This window comes from Microtus pennsylvanicus, chromosome 11 (genome assembly GCF_037038515.1).
Source record: "Microtus pennsylvanicus isolate mMicPen1 chromosome 11, mMicPen1.hap1, whole genome shotgun sequence".
Classification (NCBI taxonomy): Eukaryota; Metazoa; Chordata; class Mammalia; order Rodentia; family Cricetidae; genus Microtus; species Microtus pennsylvanicus.
The window spans coordinates 2,301,764-2,328,085 of record NC_134589.1 but is presented as its reverse complement, the minus strand read 5'-3'; the positions used below and the strand labels follow the sequence as shown (position 1 = coordinate 2,328,085).

At 47.7% G+C, this 26,322-nt stretch overlaps 1 protein-coding gene across 2 annotated transcripts in view; it reads left to right on the top strand.

Annotated features, from left to right (window-relative positions):
• Rptor (regulatory associated protein of MTOR complex 1) overlaps nt 1–26,322 on the top strand; it is a 306,486-nt gene that overhangs the window by 53,407 nt on the left and 226,757 nt on the right. For both annotated transcript variants that reach the window (XM_075989895.1, XM_075989893.1), the window contains exons 2-3: nt 8,770–8,872; nt 20,776–20,858. In XM_075989895.1, the coding sequence (XP_075846010.1) occupies nt 8,770–8,872; nt 20,776–20,858 (186 nt within the window). The remainder of the gene's footprint in view (nt 1–8,769; nt 8,873–20,775; nt 20,859–26,322) is intronic.

Here is a 26,322-nt window from a genome sequence, read left to right as displayed (position 1 = left end):
GATTGTGCACAGTGACAGTGCCTGGCTCCTCAAGCCTTAGAAAGAATCCTAGAAGCTGCGGCTCCTGGAGAGCCAGTGAATATTGACTCCCTGTTCAGTATCCTGATTTTAGTTTAGAGCCTGATTCCTAACCCACATTGGGAGAGAGAGGGATCCAGTCACATGCCATAGTCCACTAGGGAAGCCCAGCCATGGAGAGGAAGCTTAACCGGTTAGCCAGGAACTGCAGCTCACTGCCTCAACTTAGTTTCTTTCTCCTCCCCTCCCTCCCCCTCCCTTTCCTTCCCTCCTTCTTCTGTATATCTAGGGTTTTTCTGTGTAACAGTCCTGACTGTCTTGGAACTCACTCTGTAGACCAGGCTGGCCTCGAACTCACAGAGATCTGCCTCCTCTGTCTCCTGAGTGCTGGGATTAGAGCTATGCGCTGCTACTGCCCAGCCCCCACTTGTTTTCTGATGAATGTCTTGAGTTCCTAATATGATGATGTCATCTCTGTTGTTATTTGATATTTTTTTTGGAAGCTTCATCCCAGAAGACACTGCTCTGCCTGGGACTGTCTCTATGGGGAACTCCCCGATGGCTGCCCCGGAGGCTTCTCTAATTGATTTCTGTTGGATACTTTGAGCATCTGGTTTGGCAATGTTCCTCTCTCCTCTTTCTCTCCCTCTCTCCCTCTTTAGCCTGTTGTATACTTACCAGATTCACCCAGTAAACCCAAAGTGTGGCTGTGCCCGTAGAGCAGCGCGCTAGCTGAACGTCCTGCCGCGAGCACTCCTCATTGACCTCTAAAACATCTGTTCTGCCTTGATTATGGAAACCACTCTTTTGCAGTCTGGGTGCTGGTACCTTGGAGTCCCTTCATAAATCTTGTGGCCCAGCCAGGGTGCTGCTCTGGAAGCAGCCTCCTTTGGCCACCTGAGATTCGTGTTGTTTTTCTGAATGTACCGTGGATGGCATAATACTGGATTATGAAGTGTGTGTGTGTGGGGAGAACACATCTTGAGTGAATGATTGACTCTAAGGATAGTGTTGCTAATTCTAGTGTATTAGTCGTCCTAAAGCTGTGGATGAGCAAGCAGCCTGACAGAAAAGGAGCCAGCCCTGTGAGGGGAACTCTCACAGGGCTGACATTCTCGGGTGAGGCCCCACCTCTAACAGCACAGCAAATACGAGTCAAGCCTTCAGTCAACAAACAAGCTATTTTCTGTGTCTTCCCAGCAGTAAAACTTGTGTGTGTATACACGCACACTTGTGAAGGAAGCCTTTGGCTACAGTGGTAAATCATTTTTATATCCCTCTTTAGAAGTAACGTGCTCATAGTTGGAAATTGGACAGCAGGTTTCCTGAAGGGCCAAGTGAAAAGCAGAAAAAGGAGTCCTCCACCTTTCCTTCCAAACGGCTTGTGAGATCTTGTGCTTTTAATATTACATTGATGTGAGTGTGAATTAAGAGGGGCATTCTTTAGTAGGTTTAAATAATTATAATCTCTAGAATAAACTGACCTGTAGTTTTTTAAAAACCTTATTTTGTATACAGTTCTTTATTTTGACTTTTAGAAAACAAATATCGTAAGGTTTTCTTATGTTGGAAGCAAACTCAGTCAGTAGTCTCTCGGGTGTTGTGCGTGGGAAGGGCCCAGGTGTGCCTTCGAGGCAGCAACTGAGCTTGCCACTGGCTAACTTTGATGCTGCGAATTTCCCTTTTGCCTTTTCTATTTAGCTAGAAATAGACTTTAAAATCAGTGTAATTTGAACAGAATTTGGCCTTTAAAGAAAAGCACACTTAAAATTAAGTTTGGATTCTGGCTCAGAGTAATAAACCAAGCTTATAAATTCCAGTATCCTTCTCTTTGTTCCTATTCCCATTGAAGGAGCAGAAGGATTTGAAAACAAACCAGGGTCTCCCAAGCCCCTGCTGCGCTCCTGCTGTGGGAGGAGACTCAGGCCTGTTGCTTGCCTCTCTTCCCCTCTGGATGGGAGTGGAGGCAGCCTGGCTTCTCCTTCCCCATTCCTTCTTCTCTTTGTTGTGCGCTCTAGTTTCTGACTTCCTTTATAAATTATGCATCCGTGTCGCCTCATCCCAGCTCAGGTTTCTCGATGCTCCAGATCCTAATGAAGACTCTTGGGAGTGGGTGGTTCTGTCCTCAGACAGGTGCGTGAACAGTGTTTTGTGACATCGGTGTTGACCTCAGGCTGGCTTTTGGTGTCTATTCACACCCTCAGCTGCTGAGGCAGGAGCTTCACTCAGTGCAGACCCAGACCTCACAGGTCAGGAGCGTCACTCACGCGTTTCTTCCCTGCACGATGGTCAGTCATCTAGAGTTAGGCGTGGTAGCCTGTGAAGTTCCAGTCAAGCTGGCGGAGCAGCTGGTCACCCGTGCCTTCACACAGTGGATGGCTTTGCCAGTCAGCTAAGAAGGAAAACCTCAGCAAAGCCCTTGAAATACTGTCTTTGAACGGTAGCAGACATCAGTATGCTCCAGATACCACGGTGATGCTCCCTTGTGCACACACGTTTTGGGGGCTAGTCTGCGGGTGAAGTCATCTACTCAGTGGAGAGCTCTTAAACACATGCTGTCATGAGATATGGTATAGGGGTCCAAATTTCTGAAATTTGAGAAATTCTGAGTTTCAGAACATAGCCAGCGCCAGGAGACTGTAAAGGAAACCAAGTTTAATAACCACAGCTCCCCGTTTTCCACACCTAGAATGAAAGTTTCCCTAACTTTTGACTGGGACCTAATCCCAGGGGTGACTTCCAGGATGGCTCAGAAGAGACAGGTCGTGAGGCCTTTGGGATCCTGGCACGAGAGCTGCGTCTGTAGCCGAGTACACTGTGCTTCCTCTGACTTGTTCTGGACAGACTGAAATGGACAGCTGGGCTGAAGGTTACAGATTGGGAGGAACCACTGAAAATCTTACACAGTTCCTAACCTCCCTCCCTCCCTCCCTCCCTCCCTCCCTCCCTCCCTCCCTCCCTCCCTCCCTCCCTCCCTCTTTTGATTTTTTTGAGACAGTGTCTCTCTATAGTCCTGGACCTTGCTCTGTAGACCATGCTGCCTTGGAACCCACAGAGATCCTTCTGCCTCTGCCTCCAGAGTCAGGGCCTAAAGGTGTGCACCACCACACCTGATTTATACAGTTTCTTGAAATGATACTCTTTTTGGTTTTTTTGAGGTACAGTCTCCTGTAGTCTAGGCTCTTCTGGAATTCACTACATAGCCCAGGCTCGCCTTGAACTCATGGCTTTCCTCCTGCCTCAGCATCCCAAGTGCTGAGATTGAAGGTCTGAGCCAGCTGGCCTGGATTTCAAAGTAACATTCTTTTCAAATTCAAAATTAAGCTCTGGAGACATAACTTTGCCATCTTATGTTATATTCCTTTCAGAAGAAGTATTTTAATATCCAAATGGCTATTTTATGCAATATTCTGCAGTTTTTGGTGCATTAAATTTGATAGCCCTTAGAGGAAAACATTTCTGTAATTGTACTAATAATCATTAAACTAGAATTTTTGGAATAAGGTTTCCATATACATCAAATAAAATACTGAAAAGATATTTTAGGTATAGTTGAACTTAAGAGTCTATACAGTCTATGCCAAAATGTTTAAAATTTGCAGAATGAGATACACTTGATTGGATTAATAATATTTAGTGGTAGTCTGTTCAGATTTGGAATCAGTAGCTAGACATTAGACTAAAATCCATTTTTCTAACTTATGTGTTAGCGTATTTGAGATTCTGTGTTATTTTTATAGAAAGCATACATCACGTGAGCAAGTACACTGATCCTAGTGCCCAGGCCAAGTCCTGTCGCTGCTTAGTTCTTGGGCAGGAGAGGGAAGCTGCCTCTAGAGTGTTGCAGTGAGTGTGGGGTGCACCGTTGACAGTCGTGCTGGGCTGTGACCCAGGACTAAAGGAACACTGTGTTTTCATGAGTGTTTTTGTCTGAGGGACCCAAATCATAAGACTCGTGTGTGTGTGTGTGTGTGTGCTGAGTGTCTTCTCTATTGCGCTCCATCTTTTTTCTTTGAGATAGGGACTTCCCCAATATGGCTGTACTAGATGACCAGTGCGTAGAAATCCTCCTGTCTGCCTTCCCCAGGCTGGAGTTACAGGCACAAGCTTCAAACCTGCTGAACTTTGGCCTCCGTGAGTGCGCAGTAAACATTTTACTAACTGAGCCATAGCCCAGCTCTGGAGGAACATTTCTCTTTTTGTAATTATTTACTGAGAACTATGATAAATAGTCAGATTGGGTGCTACATCGATGCTTTGGTTCCCTTCTCTGTTCTTGGTGTGGGAAAGAACCAGGTGTGTCTAACATGGGACTTGCTGCCAAGGGAGTTGCGAGGGCCCACCCTTTTACTCCTCCCTTCCCTGTGCCCTTTCAGGTGAGCGTAAGTTACAGTTGAGATGCCTGTTAGCATCACGTAATGAGCAGGTGCCACTGTTGATGGCACGTGCAGAGCAATTCCAGACTCTGGCTGTAAGTCACTGAGCCAGCACCAGCCGGGTAATCTCGTCACTTCCTCTTTGGATGCACAGGGCTGCAGGGTGAGGTGTTGGGAGAGCAAACTGCTAGGGCAGTTGCAGCTGAGCTCGTCCCCACAGGAGCCACTCTTCAGGAGTGCCAGAGATAAGGGGCTTTCCTTTGGACTTCACTGGGCAGCAGGAGGTTAGTTTAAGGGCATAACAAGAAACCAGTGGGTAGAGTTCAGCCATGGGAATCGGCCTAAGGCAGTTCCCTTAGTCCTCTGGTAATGTGTTCTCAGTGGCTGCCAGAAGCTCAGGACAACACAGAGCCCTTATCTAGACTGTGTTTTCTCATTTGTAAATGCCTGTTATGAGGTTATCTAGACTGTGTTTTCTCATTTGTAAATGCCTGTTATGAGGTTATCTAGACTGTGTTTTCTCATTTGTAAATGCCTGTTATGAGGTTATCTAGACTGTGTTTTCTCACTTGTAAGTGCCTGTTAGAGGTTGTTTGTAAAGGAGAGGAGGTACAGAAAGTGTACCGACAACAGCGCATCAGAACAGCGAAGCAGTCCTGTCACTCATGCGGGTCACAGTTCTCTCCCTCCTTGTGAATGTGTGAGTGTGCCATGCCACAAGTCTAGAGGTTAGCACTTGACAGAAGTGATTCTCTTCCTTCTCCATGTGGGCCCTGGGGATCAAACATAGGTCTTGGACTTGACAGCAAGCACTTTCACCAACTGAGTTACCCCACCAGCCTCAGCCTCGTCTGGAAGGAGGGACACTCTGTGGCTTCCTTTGTCTTGTCTGATTGGCAGTTTGCTCTTTGTGCTTGGGAACTGTCTGATAACACAGGCATCGTCAGCTGACTTAACGGAGGATCTGCACCTCTGGTACAGGATGGAGAGTTCCTGGTGGAGCGCAGTCAGAGCTTGTGGGCTGTTTATTTCTCTTATTTCCCATGTACTGCTGTCTGACTGTAGATGGTTTTGAGTAAGGGACGCCTGGAGCAGGGAATCTGTCTTGTAATATTAGAGAACCTAAACTGTAGGGATTGCTGCGTCTGTGGAGAAGGAGGGCTGTGATGACTGAGCAAAACCATGACTTGGGAGCCTGGTCCAAGGTCTGATTCCGTGCTTTACGGAAACCTTGTAGCTTCCATTGTTACAGCAGCGGAGGAGGCTTAGAGCTGTCTCCCTACGATGGCAGAGATGTTTTCAGGGAGCTTCTCCTTTTAGACAGCCTGTCCTCAGGCTGAGTCTGCAGTAAAGTAATTGATCAGCTCTGTGGGGTTATTGATGGTGGTCACTTACATATTGGAAGCTAACTAGAAAATGCGGGTATTTTTACCCTTTGATTGATTTCACCTTTCCTCCTGACAGTGGGTAGAGAGCCTGTTTTCAGGTTTACAGCAAGATGATTCTGTACTGCTCTATGGAAGATGCTCTTGGAGGTGGGCGTGCCGGGAGAGAGGAAGGCTGGAACATTCTGTTCCCACAGACCTTTAGCATCTGTGCTGAACAAAGGACTGTTCTCTTGAAACACACGGCAGCCTCTAGAAGAGGGTTACTGCTGTCCTTTGTGCTGCTTTAGGAGTGTTATTTCACAAGTCTTGCACAACCCAGCAAGACTTAATACAGAGAGAGACAGGAGGCACAGTCCATGAGAGAGGATGAGGCCCAGGCAGTGTACTAGGGTGTTTGTACACTCACAGGAGAACCAGTAAGGAGCATGTGTAGTTACATGTTTAGTCCGTGAGAGAGGATGAGGTCCAGGCAGTGTACTGAGGTGTTTGCACACTCACAGGAGAACCAGTAAGGAGCATGTGTAGTTACATGTTTAGCAAATATGAGAAAATGGCCGGAAGCAGCTGTGGTGGGCAGTGGATCTGAGGAGGACAAGATGATCTGGATGGGATACAGGGCTTCCTGGGTGGGAGACTGCAAAGTCTCCTTCACTTTCTGTGTCGCTGACAGAGTCGACAGGAAATTTGGCCAGTGGGGAGATGCTGTGCCTGTCTGAGAGGGGAGTATGTGAAAAGGTTGCTTCTTATCGCGTTTGGTTGAAATACTAGTGCAGTTTTCATTGAAATCCCAGCATGATTTAAACAGTGACCAAGGGGCTGGAGAGATAGGTTAGTGAATGAAAAGCACCTGCTGCTCTTTCAGAGGACTCGGTTAACTCAGGTTAACCTACATAGCTGCTAATAACCACCTGCAACTCCAATTCTAGGGGCTCATGTACTACATACACATGTAGTACAGTACATACATGCAGGTAAAACACCTATACATATAAAAATAAAAATTCAAGTGACTAAGTGATTAGTTTGGAAAGCAGGTTTAAATAACTTAAATAACATTTTTGAAGAAAACCTGGCCTTCAGTTATTATGTAAGGTGTGTTGGTTCATCTTTATGTCAACTTAAGTGGATTTAGAATTGCCATGGAAAGGCGCTCTGGGGTGTGTCTATGAAGATGTTTCCCAAAATGTTTAACTGAGGAGTGAAAACGCACCCTGAGTGTGGGTGGCACAATTCCCTGGGCTGGTTCCCCGACTGAATAGAGAGAGAGAAAGGAAGCGAGGCATCGGAGTTCATTACTCTCTGCTTTCCGACTCTGGATGCCACATGACCAGCTGCTTCCTGCTTCTGCTGCCAGGATGGAGTGTACCCTCAAACTGTGAGCAAGAATAAACCTTCCCTTCTTTAACTTTGTCAGGCATTTGTCATAGCATTAAGAAAATGCCTAACTCACAAGGTGAAGGTTAGGTGCGCCAGCATGGTCCCCGTGTAGTGGAATGCTGGCCAGTGGATCACTTACCTGCTGGTAGTCCTGACGTGTGAGGTCAGGGAGAGGACTGGGCGGGACTGGGACAAATGACTGGTTGTTTTGAGGGGGAGAATCCTCACCTTGTCTCATTTGTCGGAATACTATCCAGACGAACTACAAGTAGGATGTGGGACAGAATCAAAGGCTAGACTAAAGCACATGCTTACTCACTCAGCGCTCTGTCTGGGCCGTCTGCTTCCTTTAGATGCAGTGCAGCGAGGGGTGCTCAGGGAGTCCCTGAGACCCAAGGACAAAGTTAGAGAGTAGGCAAGGATGGAGATGGCGTGTCCGAGGCAGAGAGGACCAAGGCTTTGAATACCCGGAGGTAGAGGATGTCAGGTAACAGAGGGCGTGGCTCTCTCCCATGCCATTCGGGAAGCACAGCTTTGATGTGCAGCCTGCATCTAGGCAGGTTGTCCATGTGTACTTGTGCAGGGCATGACTGGAGCTCAGGGAGCATTGATGATGATTTGGAGTGAACACACTTGCAGACATTTCAACTCGGATGCAGCGTGCTGGTGCTTCTAAGGACGGTGAGGACGAGAAGGGCCGGTGCTCTGTTTGAATGCACTTCCTCCTCTCCCCGCCTACCCCAGCTTTATTTTTCCAAGATGGGGTCTCACTGTGCAGACCAGGCTCAAATTCTTACTCTTCCACACTGGGATTTGAGGTGTGTGCCACACTGTGCTTGCTGCAGGATCTTTATCTTAGGCTCCTGAGGTGTTTCTAGCACCTGTGAACAGTGATTGGCACACTGTGTGCGCTGGTGAAGGACATGGGCTAAGATTTGCTGGCTGGGTGGGGTTGCTTCCTAAAGTTGGAGCAGAGGGAAAGGAACAGGGGTGGGAGGAAGCATATCAGATGATGTTGGTCTGCCAGAAAGCAGAAGATACAAGGTGCTTGTATCCCAGCACTCAGAGTCAGAATCAGGCGGATCTCTGTGAATTTGGAGGCCAGCATGGTCTACATAGTGAGTTCCAGGACAGCCAGGACTATGTAGAGAGAGCTTGTCTCAAAAACAGACAAATAAAGCACTCAGACATCAATTACAGTAGAGAAAAACATAGTAAAGGAATGTAATGTGGATAATGTGAGGCTAGCTAAGAAAATCACCGGAATCTGAATGAACATGATAGTATGTGTATCCTGTACAGTGTTCAGCCATACTAATAAGGGCCAAGTCGTTCTGCCCTCCGCAGAGCAGGAGCACAGGTAAGAATAGTGTATGGAGCTCTTCAAGATGTGTTGTCGTCTGATCAGTTGATTCTGTGTCTGGAGATTCATTATAAGGAAGCTCCTGCATGCACCATTTTCTGCCCATTGCCCAGGCCTCAGAGGTGGGCTAACCTGGGGCATGGAAGCAGTCCAAGGGTGGCGGAGGGGGCTGGTGCCAGCAGGAGGCACGTGCTCTTTGGGCGTCTCTAGAGTTTGCATTGAAACAGTGTTTCTTTTGTGCTTCCAGATGAAGACGGTCAGTGTGGCCTTGGTCCTGTGCCTGAATGTGGGTGTGGATCCTCCAGATGTGGTGAAGACCACGCCTTGTGCACGGCTGGAATGCTGGATTGGTAAGTGTCAGCCCCTCCCATGGGCACCTACCATGCAAACTGTTGATTTAGATGCACTGACCTTTATTTTATAGTAGAGAATTTCAAGGAAACCTAATAAAATATTAGGCTTCTATATTTTTCCCTTTAAAATTTGTTGGTGTATGGCTGTGCCTATACATGGTATAGAATGGTAGGTATACACACTTTTGAAATATTGAACAGCTCATATTTGTATGCAAATATATTTATAGAAAAGGTAAATTGATCTTTTTTAAGCAAAGCATTATGCCATGTTTGATAGATGATAGTAGCCATATTCATGCTTCCAGTGTGCTAAGGATGGTTTACAGCAGTTCCCAGTTAATTAGCTCATTTAATCTCCATCTGAATCCCACACTAAAACATTTTATTGCATTTACATGTGTGCACATGCGTATATGCATGCAACAGTGTAGATGTGGAGGTCAGTTCTCTCCTCTCACCCTGTGGGTCCTGGAAATGGAACCAGGCTGTCAGGCTTGGTGGCAAGTGCCTTTGTCTACCTGTGGAGCCATCTCATTAGCCCCTATCTGCTTTTGTTTGTTAGTTTGTTTTGTAACAAAATGCAAATGTTTAATTTTTCAAAACAACTTCTAATGAAAATAAATTATAGACAGCCTTCAACATTTGCACATTGTCTTTATATAACTACAACGGTGCTTTCAAAAGACATCTTGTAAAAGATATTTCATAGTACCATGTCGTAAAAATAGGACAACATTAATATATCTGAAATATTAGTCTGAAATATATCTCACAATGCTGGTTTTGAAGCTGAGGAAAATGATACAAAAGAAGAGTTTGCCCTGGGTTGTCCTGTGAGTACATGGCGGAGTTGGGAACCTCTGTAAAGTATGACTGTTCATTTTTGTCATACTGGGTGGTGGTGACACACATTTAATCCTAGCACAGGGCGGAGGCAGGTGGATCCATTCTGGTCTGTACAGTTAAGTTCTGGGCTGAGCAGCAGCCACCACCACTCTCTCCAGGAGCTTTTCACACCTCGGCTGCAGATGTTTCCCTCCCAGCCTCTGTCAGCCCCATTCAGGGTTTTCATTTCTGGGACAGGTGTTGTTATGTAGTCCAGGCTGGCCTCAACCTCAAGGTCCTCTGCCTCTGAGTGCTGCATCACAGCTGGGCTAATCTGTTCAGAAGGACATACGCTTTTTCTAAACTGAGAGATGGAGCTGGTCTGGGCTGTTGTGACTTGACTGCGTGGGATAAGAACAAAGAATGTTAATGACTTGCTTCAGTTGATGCTCAGAATCCATTATTCCATTGATGTCCTGGGTGGGGGGAGTCTCAAGTTGCAAGCAGGGCAGTGAACACTTCCCTGGCTCAGTGAGTTGCTTGGGAACTCTTCAGGGTTAGGTCCACTGCAAGGAGTCTCTCCTGAGATGAGATCACAGCTTACCCCTTGCGGGGAGTAGCTTGGGGACTGCAGTCAGGTGAGGCCTGTCCTCTGCAGCACGTCCTCTGGCTAGCTAGCACAGCCCTGACTGGGTCTCCCTTAGCAGCCCTGGCTCTGTTTTGACTCTGAGGTCTGGCCGGAGGATTGCAGAGTGCAGCTGCTGTACTCCAGCTGCAGTGCTCTGCAGGCCATGCTAGGTGTGCTGCGTGGGCTTCAGTCATCCCTGGCCATCACTTGCCATGCTTGACCCTGAACTGATACTTGCTTGTTAGCACTGGGGCATCCTTTGTGTGCTCTGTTCCCCAGAAAAGGTGCTTGGGGAACCGTCTTGCCAGTGTGGCCAGCCAGTGCTTTAGGTTTCAGGCATGGCCAGGCAGGCAGCTGGGGAGAGGATGGTTAGTTTGCATAGGGAGGTGCTTCTGAAGTCTTCGAGTAGGACTGACCTCCACCAGAAAGCTGGAAAGGCCTGTCTAGACTTAGGACTTGAGAGGCCATGTGCACACGACTGGAGGGAGGGAACAGAATTAGAACCCTGGGGGTGTGGAGAGGAAGGTGGGTGTCAGAACAGGGAAGGGCCCTGATCGTCAGGTTGGTTACAGTAGCCGGAAGAACACGGGTCTGTCAAGAGGTTATAGAGTTTGTAGGGCAGCTTGGCCAGTGAGGTAATGAGAGGCGGTGGAGGTGCTAGTCACAGTACCAGACTTCACTTGTACCATCCAAGCAGGTCACCGGTAAGACTGTGGGGAAGTGTCACTTAATGGCGTGGTGTCAGTTGCCATCCAGTGACTTTCAAATATGTGGCCTTGTAGAAGGCTACAAACTTGGCTTTTGTGTTTGGTCTCAGCATTTTGTGCTGTCGCTAGAAACCAACAGATTGTGTACTCATCAAGACCCTAGCTCCATCCATCCCAGCTTTACTCTGCCTGCTGAGCTGCTTTGAGCCTTGTCTCTTGTTGAGAGGAGCCAATGGTACCATCTCTCTCTCAGCTCGGAGGGATTTACCGGGACCCTGGGCTCAGCTCCAGGCAGAGACTGGTGGCCCTTGGTGGGAGCTTACTTGACATGCCTCAACTCCAGCCCCAGCATCCACACGCTATTTTAGTGTGTTTGTACTTCCATAACAAAATACAGGAGAGTAGGCAATTAGTAAACATGGAGGTTTACGGCTCACAATTCTGTAGAATTAAAACTCAGATCCAGGTGGTGGCAGATGGTGTGCCTGGTGTCTGGTTTCTGTCTCTGAGATGATGTCTTGGTTACTGTCCTCACTTGGTGGGACAGGGCAAAAAGGTCTAGCTCCCTGTTTGCAGCCCCCCCTCCTTTTTTTTTTTTTTTAACAAGGTCTCCATTTCTGGCCTTAGGTACTCTGCCCTTGTGATTTAATCCCTTCCTGCATGCTCTACCTCTTGACACTGTCAAGCTTGGGTCCCCGTTCCAACAGAGGAATTTTTACATTACAGTATCAAGTGGGCCTCTTCCTGTGCACTACCCCCTGGCTTTTTAGCACAACAAGGTACCAAGTGCCGTTTGTGCCCACCTGTGTGGCTGAAGGAGGGGCATAGCAAGTGTACCCCATTAGCTGTTTTGAGCCTGCTGACCTCTGGGATTGCTGTGCACTCAGGGCTGATGTCTGGCAGGTGTTAGGTAGTAGAATGCACGATGTTCTCATTCTGCTAACAAATTAGACCTTCAGTGTGTCGGGTAATTGTTGAGGCATAGCCCAGAGCTCTGCTGGAAGCTGGGAGTGTGTCTGTGGCCTTGTAGGAAGGGGGCTGAGCTGCCTGAGCTGGGCCTCAGAGAGGAGGGCTCTGGATGGAGCCTGAATACTAGACCTGTGCTCGTCGTTGTTGTTTGTTTGCTTGTTTTTCTTTTTGGTTTGTTTGTACCACCTGAGCACGTGACGGAGTCATTCCGGTCTCTGAGGAGAAAGTAAAAGACAGAGGCCTTTCTGTCACCTGTCCTCTGCAGATGGTAGGGCATGAGCTGCAAATGCCAAAGAGTGAAGGCTTTGCTGGCCGGTCCCCAGAAATTAAAAGCTCTTGGGGCTCTTGTTCTTCCCGCCCTTGTCCCCGTTCCTCTGCTTTAAAAATGCTGTTTGCCTTCTGGAAACGACTCCTGTCTCTTTTCAGAAAAGCAGGGAGAGGCCGTTTGGGTTTACGGCCGACATTAAATGCTATAGCAGTAATACTGAAAACAGTCCACTAAATGGTGTGCACCCTGTGCTTGTCTGACTGCTGAATGGAAGCCAGGATGCTGGAACTGGGATGTGTGCCTGCAAGTGGGGAGCAGTTGGGTGCTAGCAGAGGTTTGTCAGAGTCATGGTGCTTCTGTTGACCCCAAAGAATTATTTGGGAGCACTTTGCCCCCGTTGCCCAGAGGCTGCAGATCAACTGAGACAATGCGTCTATCTCAGTGCATCTGTCTGTTCTTGGCCTGGCTTTGTGGATTGCAGAGCACATGCACAGAGCCTGCTACCAACTGGGCAGACCAAACTGGAACCCCAGATCACAGCCCATCGCCATGAGTATGATAAAGGTCAGGTGGGCATTGTTCACCGCAGGACCGTGACCTACTTTGGGAAGGCCGAGCTTCGAGCTCCAGGTGAGGCTGGCAGTCAGGGTTAGCTGTGACCAGTGGCTCTTTGGGCTGTGGCATATCTCAAGAGGCAGCTGGAGCCTCTGCTTTTGGAGACTGATGGTTGAGAACACTGTGTTCTTTGTCTTGTTGTGCTGGTGTCTTGAGGTAGAGAGGATAGCAGAGCCACTTGTAGTCCCCCCTCCCTCCTTTTCAGTGGACACAAACCTGGAGGCTGTATTTTAAGCCATGGATCCCAGCCAAGCCCCCAAGTAGGCTGTAAAGTATTTCATCTGGTGTTGATCATAGCAGGATGTGATTTGTTCTGTAGGCACTTGGGCTGTGAGGCTTTTAGGGAGGAAATGGCCAGCTGTGGGTGATAGTTTCTGCCCTAGGATCCTATCCACTCCGGGCTGAGAGGTCCTACCACTAGCCAGTCCCCGGGGTGGACCTGCCCAGCTCTGCACAGCCTAGTGGCCAGGCTTTGCACTGAAACTCAGAGAGGAGACAGGCCCTGTACTGTGTTTGCCACTAATTATAAAATGGAGAGATGACATTATGATTAATAAGATACAATCTTCAAGAGCCATTCCTAATTTCAAAGTAGCCCTTTTGCTATTATGTATTTTCTCAATCAAAAATTAGTCATTCAGGGTTACACAACTAATTAATGGAGGAATCCTTGAAAGGCACTCTCTGGTTTACACTCCATCCAGGAGGCAGTACTCTACTAATAAGTCAATTAGCAAATGCTCAAGTGTCTGCTAACTACAAGGCACAAAGAACTACAAAGCTTCTTTGAGCTGTGAGCTTTGTGTTACGTCTGCTTTTGTATTTTTGTTGTGGCACTGTCTCCATGCAGGAGGCTCAGCGTGTCCTACATACAGGAGTCTGCACCTAATCCAAGTGCACACTCAGGTTCAGACGGCTTTCCCCAAACTCACTGCACAAACCAGACCCAGAACATGGAACCAGAAGCCCAAGGGCAGCCACGTTCCAAGCCCCTAGCGCAGTTCTTGGCAGCATGTGTTCTTATTTGATACTCACCTGAGGGAGGGTGTCTGGAGCCCAGCAGTCTGCGGAGAGTCTTGCAGAGCCTTCCCAGAGTGCTGTGCTGTCAGGGATGACAGTGGTGGTCGGAGAATGTAGTTCTTTGGAAGGAAAGTCTAGCTGGGCTCCGCATCAAGGTGTGTGTGTGTGTGTGTGTGTGTGTGTGTGTGTGTGTGTGTGTGTGTGTGTGAAGGGGATAGTAAGTATAAGGGGGAAGGAGAACAGAGACCAGCAGCACTGTCGGTGTCATACAGGCCCTTGGGCCCTGTCACCAGAGAGCTTCAGCTATCCCGGGCTGGGAGGTGCCCAGCCACACTCCTTTCCATATCATGGTTAAGTGCTGTGAGATTCAGAGGGCTTATGCCGAGGATCTAAAGGAAAACATTTAAATCCTAGCTTTACAGTGATGCCAGCTAGCATTTCCACCCCTCCCACTAGTGCCCCTTTATCACTTTCTTCCCAAAATGAAGCCACACAGGCTTTGGGAGATAGGGTTTGCTAAGAGCAGATTACAGGTGTGAGCCTGCACCTGACACTGGCCTGGTACTCGGCGTTAGCCTCCGCGGGCGATGTCACAGATTCTTCCTGTTCTCCTCACTGCTGGCTCTCTCTTCTACTCATTGCCATAATTTTAGGAGGAAATAAAACTAATTGACTGTAGGGATTTCTAGTAGATCAGAGGTGACACACTGTTGTGTGACAGCTTTTCCTGGAGAGATGCATGTGTGTGCAAACACACACACACACACACACACACACACACACACACACACACCTCTATTCATCCCTGATAAGGCACCCATGACAGACCAAAGTTAGATACCACCAAAGTCCAGCTTGGTGAATCAGTGAGTTTTATCGGGATCACTTACAGGAGCAGAAACGACTCAAAGACAGCTGCATCTCCAAAGCCACCCCAGCACGAGTGACAGCTCACAACGCTGGGGACCTGGAGCACACTGGGCAGCTCAGCAGGTTGGAGAGTGTCCTCCAGGTGGACCAGTTGGATTGAGCAGCCTCTTCAAGCAGCTCTGCTGATCTCTCCGTTTCAGGCTGCTTGGCTGGTCTTTGCTTCTAGGAAGCTGGGCTGTCTCGGCTTTCTTGTATGTGTAGTTTTTGCTTTTTTAGTTATTTAGTTTGTTTTTTAGACAGGGCTTCTCTGTGTAACCCTGGCTGTCCTGGAAATCAGAGATCTGCCCACATCTCCGCCTCTTGAGTATGTATGAAAGGCATGTACGTGGTCATGCTTGGCTGTCTCAACTTTCTTAACGGCCTGGCCCTGAGAGGGACTTTGAGCACCTTGCTCTCAGGGGAGGAAGGGCCTCTTGAATCTGGTCAGTTTCAGGGCCTTAGAAGCTGTTTTGAGTTTTTACATTCTGTCTAAGGATATGCAATGTATCAGTCTCAGAGAAACTGCTACACAGCACAGACTCACTTAGTTGGTCCCTCCCTGGGAATCAGCTGTGGAGGCCAGTAGGGAAAGAATGGGCAGTGGATAGGCTACCTGTGCTGCAGGCCCCTAATGCCTCTGCTCTATACTGTGGGGGCCGCTGGACTGAGGGGCGTCTGCAGCCTTAGTTGGGAAGAAGGTATGGGGTTGAAGTTCAAGAGAGGAGGCCAGCCAACTTCAGTCCTTCCTCCTCCTGGTAGACCAGACCTTAGGAACTAGTGCCCCTTGACTTTCCTGCCCTTCCTGCGCTGTGGCTTATCAGAACCACATGCACTGATAAGATGAGCCCTATCTTAACCAGACAGACCTATCTTTCCAAAGAGGAAATGGCTTTTTTCTTACCCACAGGCCTCCACGTTCAGTGTTGCTACGCAGTTAGTGTGGGCAGTTGCTCTGTTCACCACAGACAGTGTGGCCTGATACTGGAAAGGTTTCTCCATGTTAGTCTGCATAGGTGGCTTCTAACTGTAATCTGATTCAGGGCAGATGGTGGAGTTCCAGTCTAGCGTGTGCTAAGTCTTGGGTTTGCCCTGCAGCACCACGGGGACTGTGTGTGCGTCTGTAATCCTAGCACTGGGGAAGTGGAGGCAGGAGGCCAGACATTCAAGATGGCTGTGAGCTACCTAACAAGTTTTAGGACAGTGGAGGTCGAGACCCCACCGCATATCAGCGTTTCTGATTTGCAGGAATATAGTTGGCCTTGTGGTTTATGGTTGGGATCCTTGAGATTGTTTTCAGATTCTGGGATTGTCTGTCCATGGAGCTAAGAGACATGAAGACTGATGCCATGTCTTGTGGTGCTCAAACAGATTTCCCATAGCTCTTCAAGGGACAGTAGCAAGAACAGCCCCTCACTTGGTTTCACTTAGTGCCAGGGTCCTTCAGGAGTTTCCAGAATGGGAGGTCTAACACCCACGCTTGAGAAGTCCTCTGAAGATGTTGACATACTTGTGGGTAAAGTTCCCTTCCAGATACAGAACCTGTCACCAAGTTTTTTGATTAATCTTATTTAAAACAAAAAGTCTAACCTGAAGCATGCACACAGAGTCAAATAGTACTAAAGGCCCTGTTAGGAAAAGGCTGCTCCTGTTGGTTCTGTTCTTGACTGTGCTGTTCCCACAGTTGCAGGGCTCCCTGCTACTCTGCTGGAGTTTAGGATGAGCTTTTCTTGGTTTTTCTTATTGCAATCAACTTCCCACCTGCTGTCAGCATGACCCGAACCCCCCCCACCCCCCACCCCCCGCTGCTCAGACCTGTCCTTGCGGATCTGTTGCTGTTTCAGGTGCCCCTTCCCATTCCCAGCTGGCACCTTGGTCCCTAGACCTGTTGCTCAGAAGGCCTAGTTGCACCACACACACACACACGCACGCACGCACACACACGCACACACACACACACGCACATACACATACACACACGTACACCTCGCACGCCCTTCCCCCAGACTCACTTATTTTCTTCGTGGTTCACTTCCTAAGGGAAGGAACATGAAGCACACACTTTGTCTATGTTTACAAGGCCTCATTTGTTCCCCCAAACTCGAATATTAGATTGAACACATTTTCGTGTGGAAATTTGGAGACATTGGTCTATTTTGTCTGGATTTTCAATGTTGTGGGGGAGCCCAGGGCTTTGTTGATCCTGGCAGGCTGTGACTGGGTTTCTCTTCTGGGTGTCCTTTGTCTTTGTCTTAGCCGTGTGGTTAGTGTGTGTCTGTGTGGGGCTTTGCTGGATTTATGCTGTTTGTGTCTCACGGAGCTCTTTGAATCCGTGTTTGTCTTTGATAAATTTGGGGAGATTTTCATCATTATGCCTTTCAGTCTGGGCATGACAAGATGACAGGATGATGCCAGCCTTTTGTTGTCACCACAGGTCCACGTGGCCTTTCCTGGAATTCATTCATCCTCTACAAAGGCAATTCTGCATGCTTCTTCCAAGATTTTATAGTTGGTGGCCAAGAAAAGTGAAACAGAGTAGTTGCTGAGTGAGTTCCCGGGAAGGGGTGTGTGTCTGTGCAGAGTGGAGCAGAGGCAGGCTGGGCGCCCGGAGCACAGGGAGGCTGATGGAGCACTACAATCGCTGCTGACATTTTCTTAGACCGATTGTGAACATGACTGTACGCTGTGGACGACAAGCAGGAAGGGCAGGATCTCCCCACTCGGGAAGAAGGTCTTTGCTGATGTCTGATGGAAAGCTACCGATCAGGGTGGCGTGGTCCCTTCGGAAGGATGGGGTCAGGAATGAGCCTGTCATTATTGGCTGTGACTTCAGACTGGTGTTGCCCAGGAACTTAGTTCCCAGGTCAGGGCCTGGCCAGCATGGTTGAGGGAGTGGAGAGTGACGGCTCATAGGACGCAGGCTTCTTGTCTTCTCTTGAAAGGATATTTCTGTGGGAAACAGCACTAAAAGCCACGTTGAAGGTGTTAGTGTTGGGATCTGGGGATCCCCGAGTCTCTTTCCTAGAATCTGTGAAATTGGAAGTGTTGGTTCTCTTTGCCACCCCCCAACCCCACCCCTTGTCCACGGTTTCTCTGTGTAGCCCTGGCTGTCCTGGAACTTGCTCTGTAGATCAGGCTGGCCTCAAACTCACAGAAACGTACTAAAGTGCTGGGGTTAAAGGCATGTTCCGTGACAGGCTCTCATGTAGGCCAGGCTGGCCTCACACTCGCAGTGAAGCCAGAGATGACGTTACACTGGAATTCCAGGTAACCGCGCGTGTTCATGGTTAATAACGTACTGGGGTTGACTTTAGGGCTTTGTACGTACTGGGCAAGCTCTCCACTACTGCGCTATATCCCCAGCCCTAGAAACATTTAATAAAAATATAATATTAGTTGTCTTAGGAGCACCGTCCTCCAAGGCATGACATGGCTCTGGCCTCTTGAATTGCCAGTGCTGTGATTACTCAAAGGAAACTACGTAAGATTGAGACACTTTGTGTCATGTACAGGAGAGGGGTTTATGAGGCCACAGTCATCTTAAATGAAAAATTTATTTTTTTAATAATTTATTTTATTGGTGTTGTTTTGCCTGTGTATGTCTGTGTGATGGTGTTGGATCCCTGGAACTGGAGTTACAGATGATTGTGAGCTGCCCAGATATTCTGGAAGAGCAGCCAGTGCTCTTAAGCTCTTAACTGCTTGTTCCAGCCTAAGACTGGATTGATTGATTGATTGAGCATTCATCCACCATCCGTCCATCCATCCATCCATCCATCCATCCATCCATCCACGGATTTTCGAGACAGGATTTCTCTCTAGCTTTGGAGCCTGTCCTGGAACTTGCTTTGTAGACCAGGCTGACCTCAAACTCATAGAGATCCGCCTGCCTCTGCCTCCTGAAAGCTGAGATTAAAGGTGTGTTTCACCACCACCCAGCCCAAGATTTATTTTTTATAATGAAAAGCCTTTTAATGATGTTTGTCTATGAACATGCGTTTGCTTCAGTGGTGCAGTTGCCTATGAGTTTCTGCAGTTAACCCCAAGGGGAACTAAGCTCTCTCTGGGCAGAGTAGTTGTTGTTGTTTTCTTGTTGTCTTTGCCCTGTCTGGACTGTGGGAACTTTATGTTCCCATAGAAACAGCTTGCTCAGCCTTTGACCTTTCTGATTGATGGTACTGCTGGAGCCTTCTGAAAGGGTGAAGTGACTGCTGTTCTTTCTTCCACATCTTTGCAGTTAAAACAAAACAAAACAAGAAGCAAAGAGCCAGGTGGTGCTGGCACACACTTTTAATCCCAGCACCCCGCCAGGACTATACACAGAAACCCTGTCTTGACCCCCTTCCTCCCCAGAAACGTCCACTTCTAGCCCTTGCTGGCAGCCATGCTCACATCGTGGCTAATGGTGAGCCCTTGGATTGAGTTTCCCTCTCACCCTTGACAGAGCAAGTTCCAAAGATAGCAGAAAATTTTTGTGCCCTGAGCACTGGAAACGCTCTGGTTAGGGGGTTCCTTTCACATAATTATCCCAGGATTCATGTGCCTGGGAAGATGAACGAGGCTTGAGCATTGTGAAAGTGCGCGGTGCTTTGGGTGTAGGAATGGCAAGGCCACTCAGGAGCTTGGCGGGGCGAATGTGGCCAACTTCAATGCCTTTGACCTTGTGTACTGCTGAGGAACTGAGGATGACCTTGAACTTCTGATCTTTCCGCCTTTCTCCTGGGTGCTGAGATTTCAGGCCTACACCTCCATGCCTGTTTTTTTGTGGTGTTGAAGATGGAACCCAGGGCTTCATACATGCTAGGCAAAGCATTCTACCCACTGAGAGCTATGTCTTCAGCCCGTTCTCACTAAATTTTTGGAGAGATCATTATTTTTCATCATATACATGTTAAGAGAGTGAATTTATCATATTTGGTTTTTAAAAAGATTATTGTATATATTATACATAGGAGTGTTTTGCGCCTATGTATGCCTGTCCTGCATGCATGTCTGTTGCAGGACGTCAGGAGGCATTGGCTTTTCTAGAACTGGAGCTATGGATGGTTGTAAACTGTGATGAGGGTGCTGGGAATGAACACAGGTCCTCTGCAGGAGCAGGTGCATTTAACTGCTGAGCTGTCTCTCTGGTCCAGGTTTGTCATATTTAAATGAATGAATAAAGATAAAATAGTTTTCCCTCTATGAATTAAATACTCCTTTTCTCTCTCATTTGCACATTCTCTTTGTAGCACAGGCTGGCCTTGAACTTGCAATTCTCCTGCCTGGCTCTTATATTCTAATATGATATATATCTATAGACAGATGCTCTTTGGGGCCATCAGATGTTTAAAGACTGGCAAGGGGTCCTGAGACAGACAGGTGTGAGAACTGCAGACTTAGGGTTGTTAGTGTAGAAGCTGCTCAGTGACTAAGCAGAAAACCAGGGGTCTCTGAGTATGTTTGTGCAAGTGATAATCTAGATGAAGATGATTGTGTGTCGCTTTTGGCCCCTCCCTCCCTCCCTCCCTCCCTCCCTCCCTCCCTCCCTCCCAATATCCTCCCTCCCTCCCTCCTAATATCCTCCCTCTTTCCTTCCCTCCCCCCCTTTCCCTCCTTTCTTCTGTCTTTCCAATTCTGCACACAGGCGGATTGCACTTCTAATATGAAATCCCACTAGAAGCACAGCTGGGCCTCTGACAGTGAGCAGCAGCAGAGCAGAAGGATGGGCAGGAGGGCAGGTACTGCAGTGGAGGAGTGGTTGCCCTGAAGCATTTAGTAAACAAGCAGGGATAGTCTTCTGGGCTGTGGAGCCGTCCACGGTGTCATCAGTTCTGCTTCTGGTTAAGTACAGATAAAACAGGCCTGGACGTGTGTCTTGCCAAAGGTGACTGTACTGTGGAAGAGGAAGCTCCATGCAAGAGCTTTTCCAAAAGAGGATGTGCTCATTTATTGAATTTTCCTTTTGTTGCTTCTACAGATCCTCTGTCTATGGGTCCTCAGAAAGCTCTGGAAACCATCGGTGCAAATCTGCAGAAACAGTATGAGAACTGGCAACCAAGGGTAAGCCCGCTGTGTTTGCCCTTCCTTCCTCAGTCATGGGTTCCTTGGTTTAAACCTGAATGAGAACCTTGGCGGCACATCAGATCATCCAGTAATTGCTGTTCCTCAAGGCCTCCTGTCACCGTCACCGTCAGCTCCTGTGCAGCCTTTTCATTGTGAAGTGCATGGTGCTGTGAGTGGTCTATACAGTGCTCTGTTTATTTGGTGAAACTTTCCTCTAGGGAACTTTTATAAAAGAGAAAGGGTTTTTAATTTTTCAAGACAGGATTTCTTTGTGTAGCCCTGCTTGTCCTGGAACTCACCCTGTAGATCAGGCTGGCCTTGAACTCAAGAGATCTGCCTGCTTCTGCCTCCCAAGTGCTGGGATTAAATAAAAGTGTGTGCCACCACCACCTGGCTAAGTGTTCTTTAAGATTTAAATTTTGCACAAAAAATGAACTTTCAATTATTTTTCTTCATCAACTGAGTAGAGCTTTCCTGCCTTAGATGCTGAGATGTAGGGGAGAGCGCCTAGCACTCTGAGGGTGACACCTGTTATGTGTTTAGCCTTAATACAGAATGTGAGAGTCAGCCGCCAACTAATATGTCTTTGTTGTTATCTCTCTGTAGTTTTTATTTTTGAAGAAAACTGACACAGAGTTAACTGTGTCACGTTGCCTATAAGCTGTTTGTCAACAACCCAAAGACCGCTTTCCGTTACCTTTCTCACTAACTGGTTTGAAGGTTTAGTAACTTTAAGAGGAAATTAGAATTTGAGGTGTTGATGGGACCGCCTTTGTGAAGCATGATTCTGTGTGGAGGCAGTCGTGGTGAGCAGGTTGCCCTAGCTGTGCTCCTCTTAAGGATCTGACTAGCTGGCTTTCACCTTTAGCTGTAAGCATGAGAGAAGCAAAGGATTGTCAGAACTGCACCACCGAACCCTTGCCTGCCCAGGTGTCTCTTGTCCATTATTTACATTCTTCAGGAAGAGAATAGCCACAAATACACGTCTTCTGGTCTGTAGCAATGCTCTTGGGTAATTTATGCTGTAGCATTTGGTGGGGAAGTTCCTAATCACTTAGAGAGAGTTCTGAGTCTTCGTGTTTTACATTTGAGCCTTTTTCCTTTTCAAGACAGGATCTCAGGTGTTTGCTTTTTGTCTTTCAAATGTGTTATTTCTGGTGGTTTATATACAAATCCCAGAGAGTGCAATGTATTTGGCAGTTGGGTTAGGATTGAGAGATTCCCTTAAAAGTAACTGAGATGCCAGTGTCCCAGTGAAAGAATGGTTTCCTTGAAGGTTTTGCAGGTGTTCATCATACCAGTGCTGAAGGGAGCGTGGGTGGAGTGGCCTTGTTAGCTTCTGTGCAGTGCATGGAGAGGCCCTGCCTTTGACTCTGCTGATCCGGCCTTTCCTGGGTCGTCTTTGCACCATTGCTTGCTTGTCTAGGATAGGGTGTATCAGACCACGACACTCAAACCTCCAGTTGTGTGTTTATAGTGTGTTAGTAGATGGCTTCAGATCTTCTGATGTTCCTGTGGAGTCTCTGCTGCTCTAGTTGTTGTTCTTTTAGAGAATTTGTCTACAAGGAGGTAATCATTCAGGTTATACATTAAGATTTCAGCGTATTAATAATGTTTATTCCACGAATGTGGTTTTTTTTTTGCCAGCTTTATTAGTCACATAGTTTGGCATGAAATTTGGGTGTTAGCGAGTTCACACTAGCACACAGTGAACAGAATCTCCTAAAGTAGGAAACCTTTCTTTCTTTCTTTCTTTCTTTCTTTCTTTCTTTCTTTCTTTCTTTCTTTCTTTTTTTCTTCAGGGTTTCTCTGTGTATCTCTGGCTGTCCTAGAATTCACTCTGTAGACCAGGCTGGCCTTGAACTCACAGAGATCTGCTGACATGGGTTACTTAGGTAATATTATATCCTTCTGGGGTCTTTGATGGAGTTCAAGACATATAGTTATAGTTTTCCTAGGTATGATAAAAAGTAAATTAGATATACTGTAACTGTAATTCTTGCTTGATACCTGTTTTGTTTTATGTAATTTTACTATGTTAAAGTTAAAACCTTCCTTTTTATTTAGATAGAAAAGGGGACATGATGTGGGATTCCCCTCTGTATGCTGTGAATATGTTTTATTACCATTAATTAATAAAGAAGCTGCTTTGGCCTATGGCAGGACAGAATATAGCCAGTCTGCTAGCGTTATAGGGAGAGAACAGGCGGAATCAAGGAGACGCCATGTAGCTTCTAAAGGAGACAGACACTGGAACCTTACCAGTAGGCTACAGCCTTGTGGTGATACATAAATTAATAAAAATGGGTTAATTTAAGATGTAAGAGCTAGCTAAAAATACTCCTAAGCTATTGGCCAGGCAGTGTTGTAATTAATATAGTTTCTGTCTGATTATTTGGGTCTGAGCATTCACGAAATGAATAAGCAGTTTTCACCTACAATCCGCCTGTCTCTGCCTCCCAAGTGTTGAGATTAAAGGCATGTGCCACCATATATAGCTTGTTTCTTTTTCTTAAATTATCTTTTGTGTATGGTGTTTTGCCTGCATGTGCTGCGCACCATGTGCATGTGGTGCCCTCTGAGCTCAGGTGGACTCGAGGGTACAGATGGTTGGGGGCTGCCATGTGAACCTGGCCAGTGCTCCTAACTACTGAGCCATCTTTCCAGCACACTTTCAGTGTAAGTCTCTGTCCCGGAACAGATCTGTTCCAGTCACTTTTACATGCAATAAACGATCCAGACATGAGGACAGTACTGAGTCACGTGTGAGATGCGGCAGTGGAGGAGCTGCATTGGGACAGTGGGTGCTGCCTTCCAGGGGTTTCGAGTTGGGGAGAACTGGTTAAAAGCAGCAAGTTTCAGACACAGACCAGAACAACGAATGGGTTTGCGGTGGAAATGGTTTCAGGACTCCAGGATGCTCAGGAGATGTCAGTGTAAGACACAAGTGGGCTCTAGTTGGGTTGTTGCACCCAGTGGAACTGCAGCTTAGCAGGAGGCTGTTTGTCTCTCCCTACATCCAGGATGCTCTCCTTCAGCCATAAATACTTGAATCCAGAACTGATGCATTCAGTTTTAGGTGTGGTAGAAAGAAGTGCCTCAGAGTTTCTTGATATATGCCATTGGGGGGACTCCTCCATTGTAAAAACAAGCCTAAAGTAACATTTGTCACCATGATGCCTCTGGCTGGAGAATGTCAAATGCAGGGATGGGCTGTAAGAGCTTGTAGTGCATTGTCTGCTCCTCAGCTTAGATACTTCGTATGAGAGGAGGATCGAGAAGGAGGCCCAACTTCAATGCAGAGCCTCTCAGCAGTGCAGACTTCATGCCGCAGGCAGGAGTTCGCACAGAACAAGAGGTAATTACCCAGCTCAGATGTGTGGTGCAAGGTGCCTGGTCCCAGCTGTAAATCAGGATCCTTTGTAACACTGCAGAGCTAAACACGCACTGCTTTAGTGCACTCTGCAGAGCTCTTGTGCCTCTGCAGTAATAAAGGGAGGTTGATGTGCCATCTGCAGCAAAACAATGGGGATGCTATTAAATCCCAGGACCTGATGGAAAGACCCTCGGTTCAGTTTTCCCTTCCTCTGTATGCCTCATCACACCGCTCGCAGAGGCAGGGCAGTCTGCAGTGAGGTCATTCCATTCATATCTGCTGAAATCCCAGGAGCCTCCACGGCTGTGTTAATCTTCATAGCAGAAGGAGCCGAGAACTGACTGTAACCCGTAATGCCAGTGATGCCTGGCCCATTGCCTGTGTCCTCGCTAGTGCCGAAGCTCCCACATTTGCTCCTGACTTTTCTGGCTGTGGTGATTCAAAATCAAATACTTGGATAAAGGTGATTTTTGGTTCAGGAAAGAATTTAGAGAAACCACTGTGATTTCATTTCTAGAGGCTCCTGGGCTCTGTATTGGACTGTATTTTCATGACCGGCTCATAGAGTCCTTTTCTAAATAACTTATCAGTTTGATACTGATGGAATATTTAGTTCTTGTTAAATTTAAGACTTTGCCTTATAACCATAGGTATATAAAATTAGTTTTGTGGGAGAGTGAGGGAAAAGCCAACTGTGTTTCAGAGGCAAGGAGCTTTGGTGCTCCTGGTGTAGTTGGCAGGGAGCTGAGGTGACCACTGAATGGACCCACTTGTCAGTGCAGGCGTCCACCGAGGGGAGTGCTCTTTGCTATAGGAATAGACCCAACAGGAATTGGCCTCAGGCTCTGTGCAGCCACCGTGGGCTCCTAGGGACCGTATGCAGCCATGCTCTGTACTTACTTCAGGCAGGTGTTAGGTCCCAGCTTCTTGTCGGGGCTTGCTTCCTGTGTCTGTCACAGTGGAGCTGTCTGTAGTCAACAGATGACACGTGCTCTTATCGATCCTCCTGCCAAGCAGTGGACTCTTCACCAAAACAAGGCTCCTGGGCTTGTTCTTCCTCCAAGAGCAGCCATCGCTACCTTGGTGATAGGGCTGTACCCTTGGACTGCACACATGCCTTGTGATCTGCTTTCTTTGAACTGGAGCGGATGAGATGGCCAGAGACAGCTGTTTTCCTTCTTTTCTTTCTTCCTTCCAATTTTTTTTAGTTAGTTTTTTGGTTTTGATTTTGGTTTTAGGTTTTTTTTTTTTTTGGAAGAGTGCTTGTCTGTGTAGTAACCCTGGCTGTCCTGGAATTCTCTTTGTAGACCAGGGCGACCTCCAACTTAGAGGTCTGCCTGCCTCTACCTCTCTAGTGCTGCACTTTTCTTTCTATGTTGGATTTACAGACTTGTCCAGTGGTGGTTTAGGTACAGGTGTTGTTTTCAGAGCCCAGTACTTGTGTATGTTGTGGGTTGCAGTTAGGGTTGCTGGGACCTGTCCTTCTGTGCCTCCTCCCTGAAGTGGGCTAGTTGCTGGTTGATGGGGAACGTGAGGAGCCACACATGGCGTGCTGCTCAGTGAACTGTGAGTGCTAGCCTTGGAGAAAGCTCTGTCGTGCCCTGCTGCCTGCACTCTCAGAGCCCCGAGGGTGGGCCTGAGCTTTCCTTGGACTGCTTCTCTTCTGCTCTGAGGGGCAGAATGGATGGGATAGTGCTAGAACTCCTCCCTGACCCCACCCTGGAATTCTGCGTTGGATTTACAGTGGGATGTGCTGGACACCGGTGCTGGCAGCAGTCAGTGTGTTCTGCCTTACTGGGGATCTTCAGAGTCAGGCATGGATGCATGGATAATCTGAGAAGAATGGAATGTGCTCTGGGCCTGGGAGGTGCTCGAGGATCATCGTGGAGTAGACTGATGTCTGTGGTGACCCCAGCTTGGGGACTCAGGTTTTGATTTGACAGTACTGCTCATCTGGACACAGTCCTGTTATGGGGGCGCCGTTACCCCTAGCTGCTCTCATGCTAGGACTGCACCGTGCTCTGGTGTAGCTGGCGTCCTCGGCCGGCAGCCTTCTCTCTCCTTCTCAGCATGGCTCGATTCTCT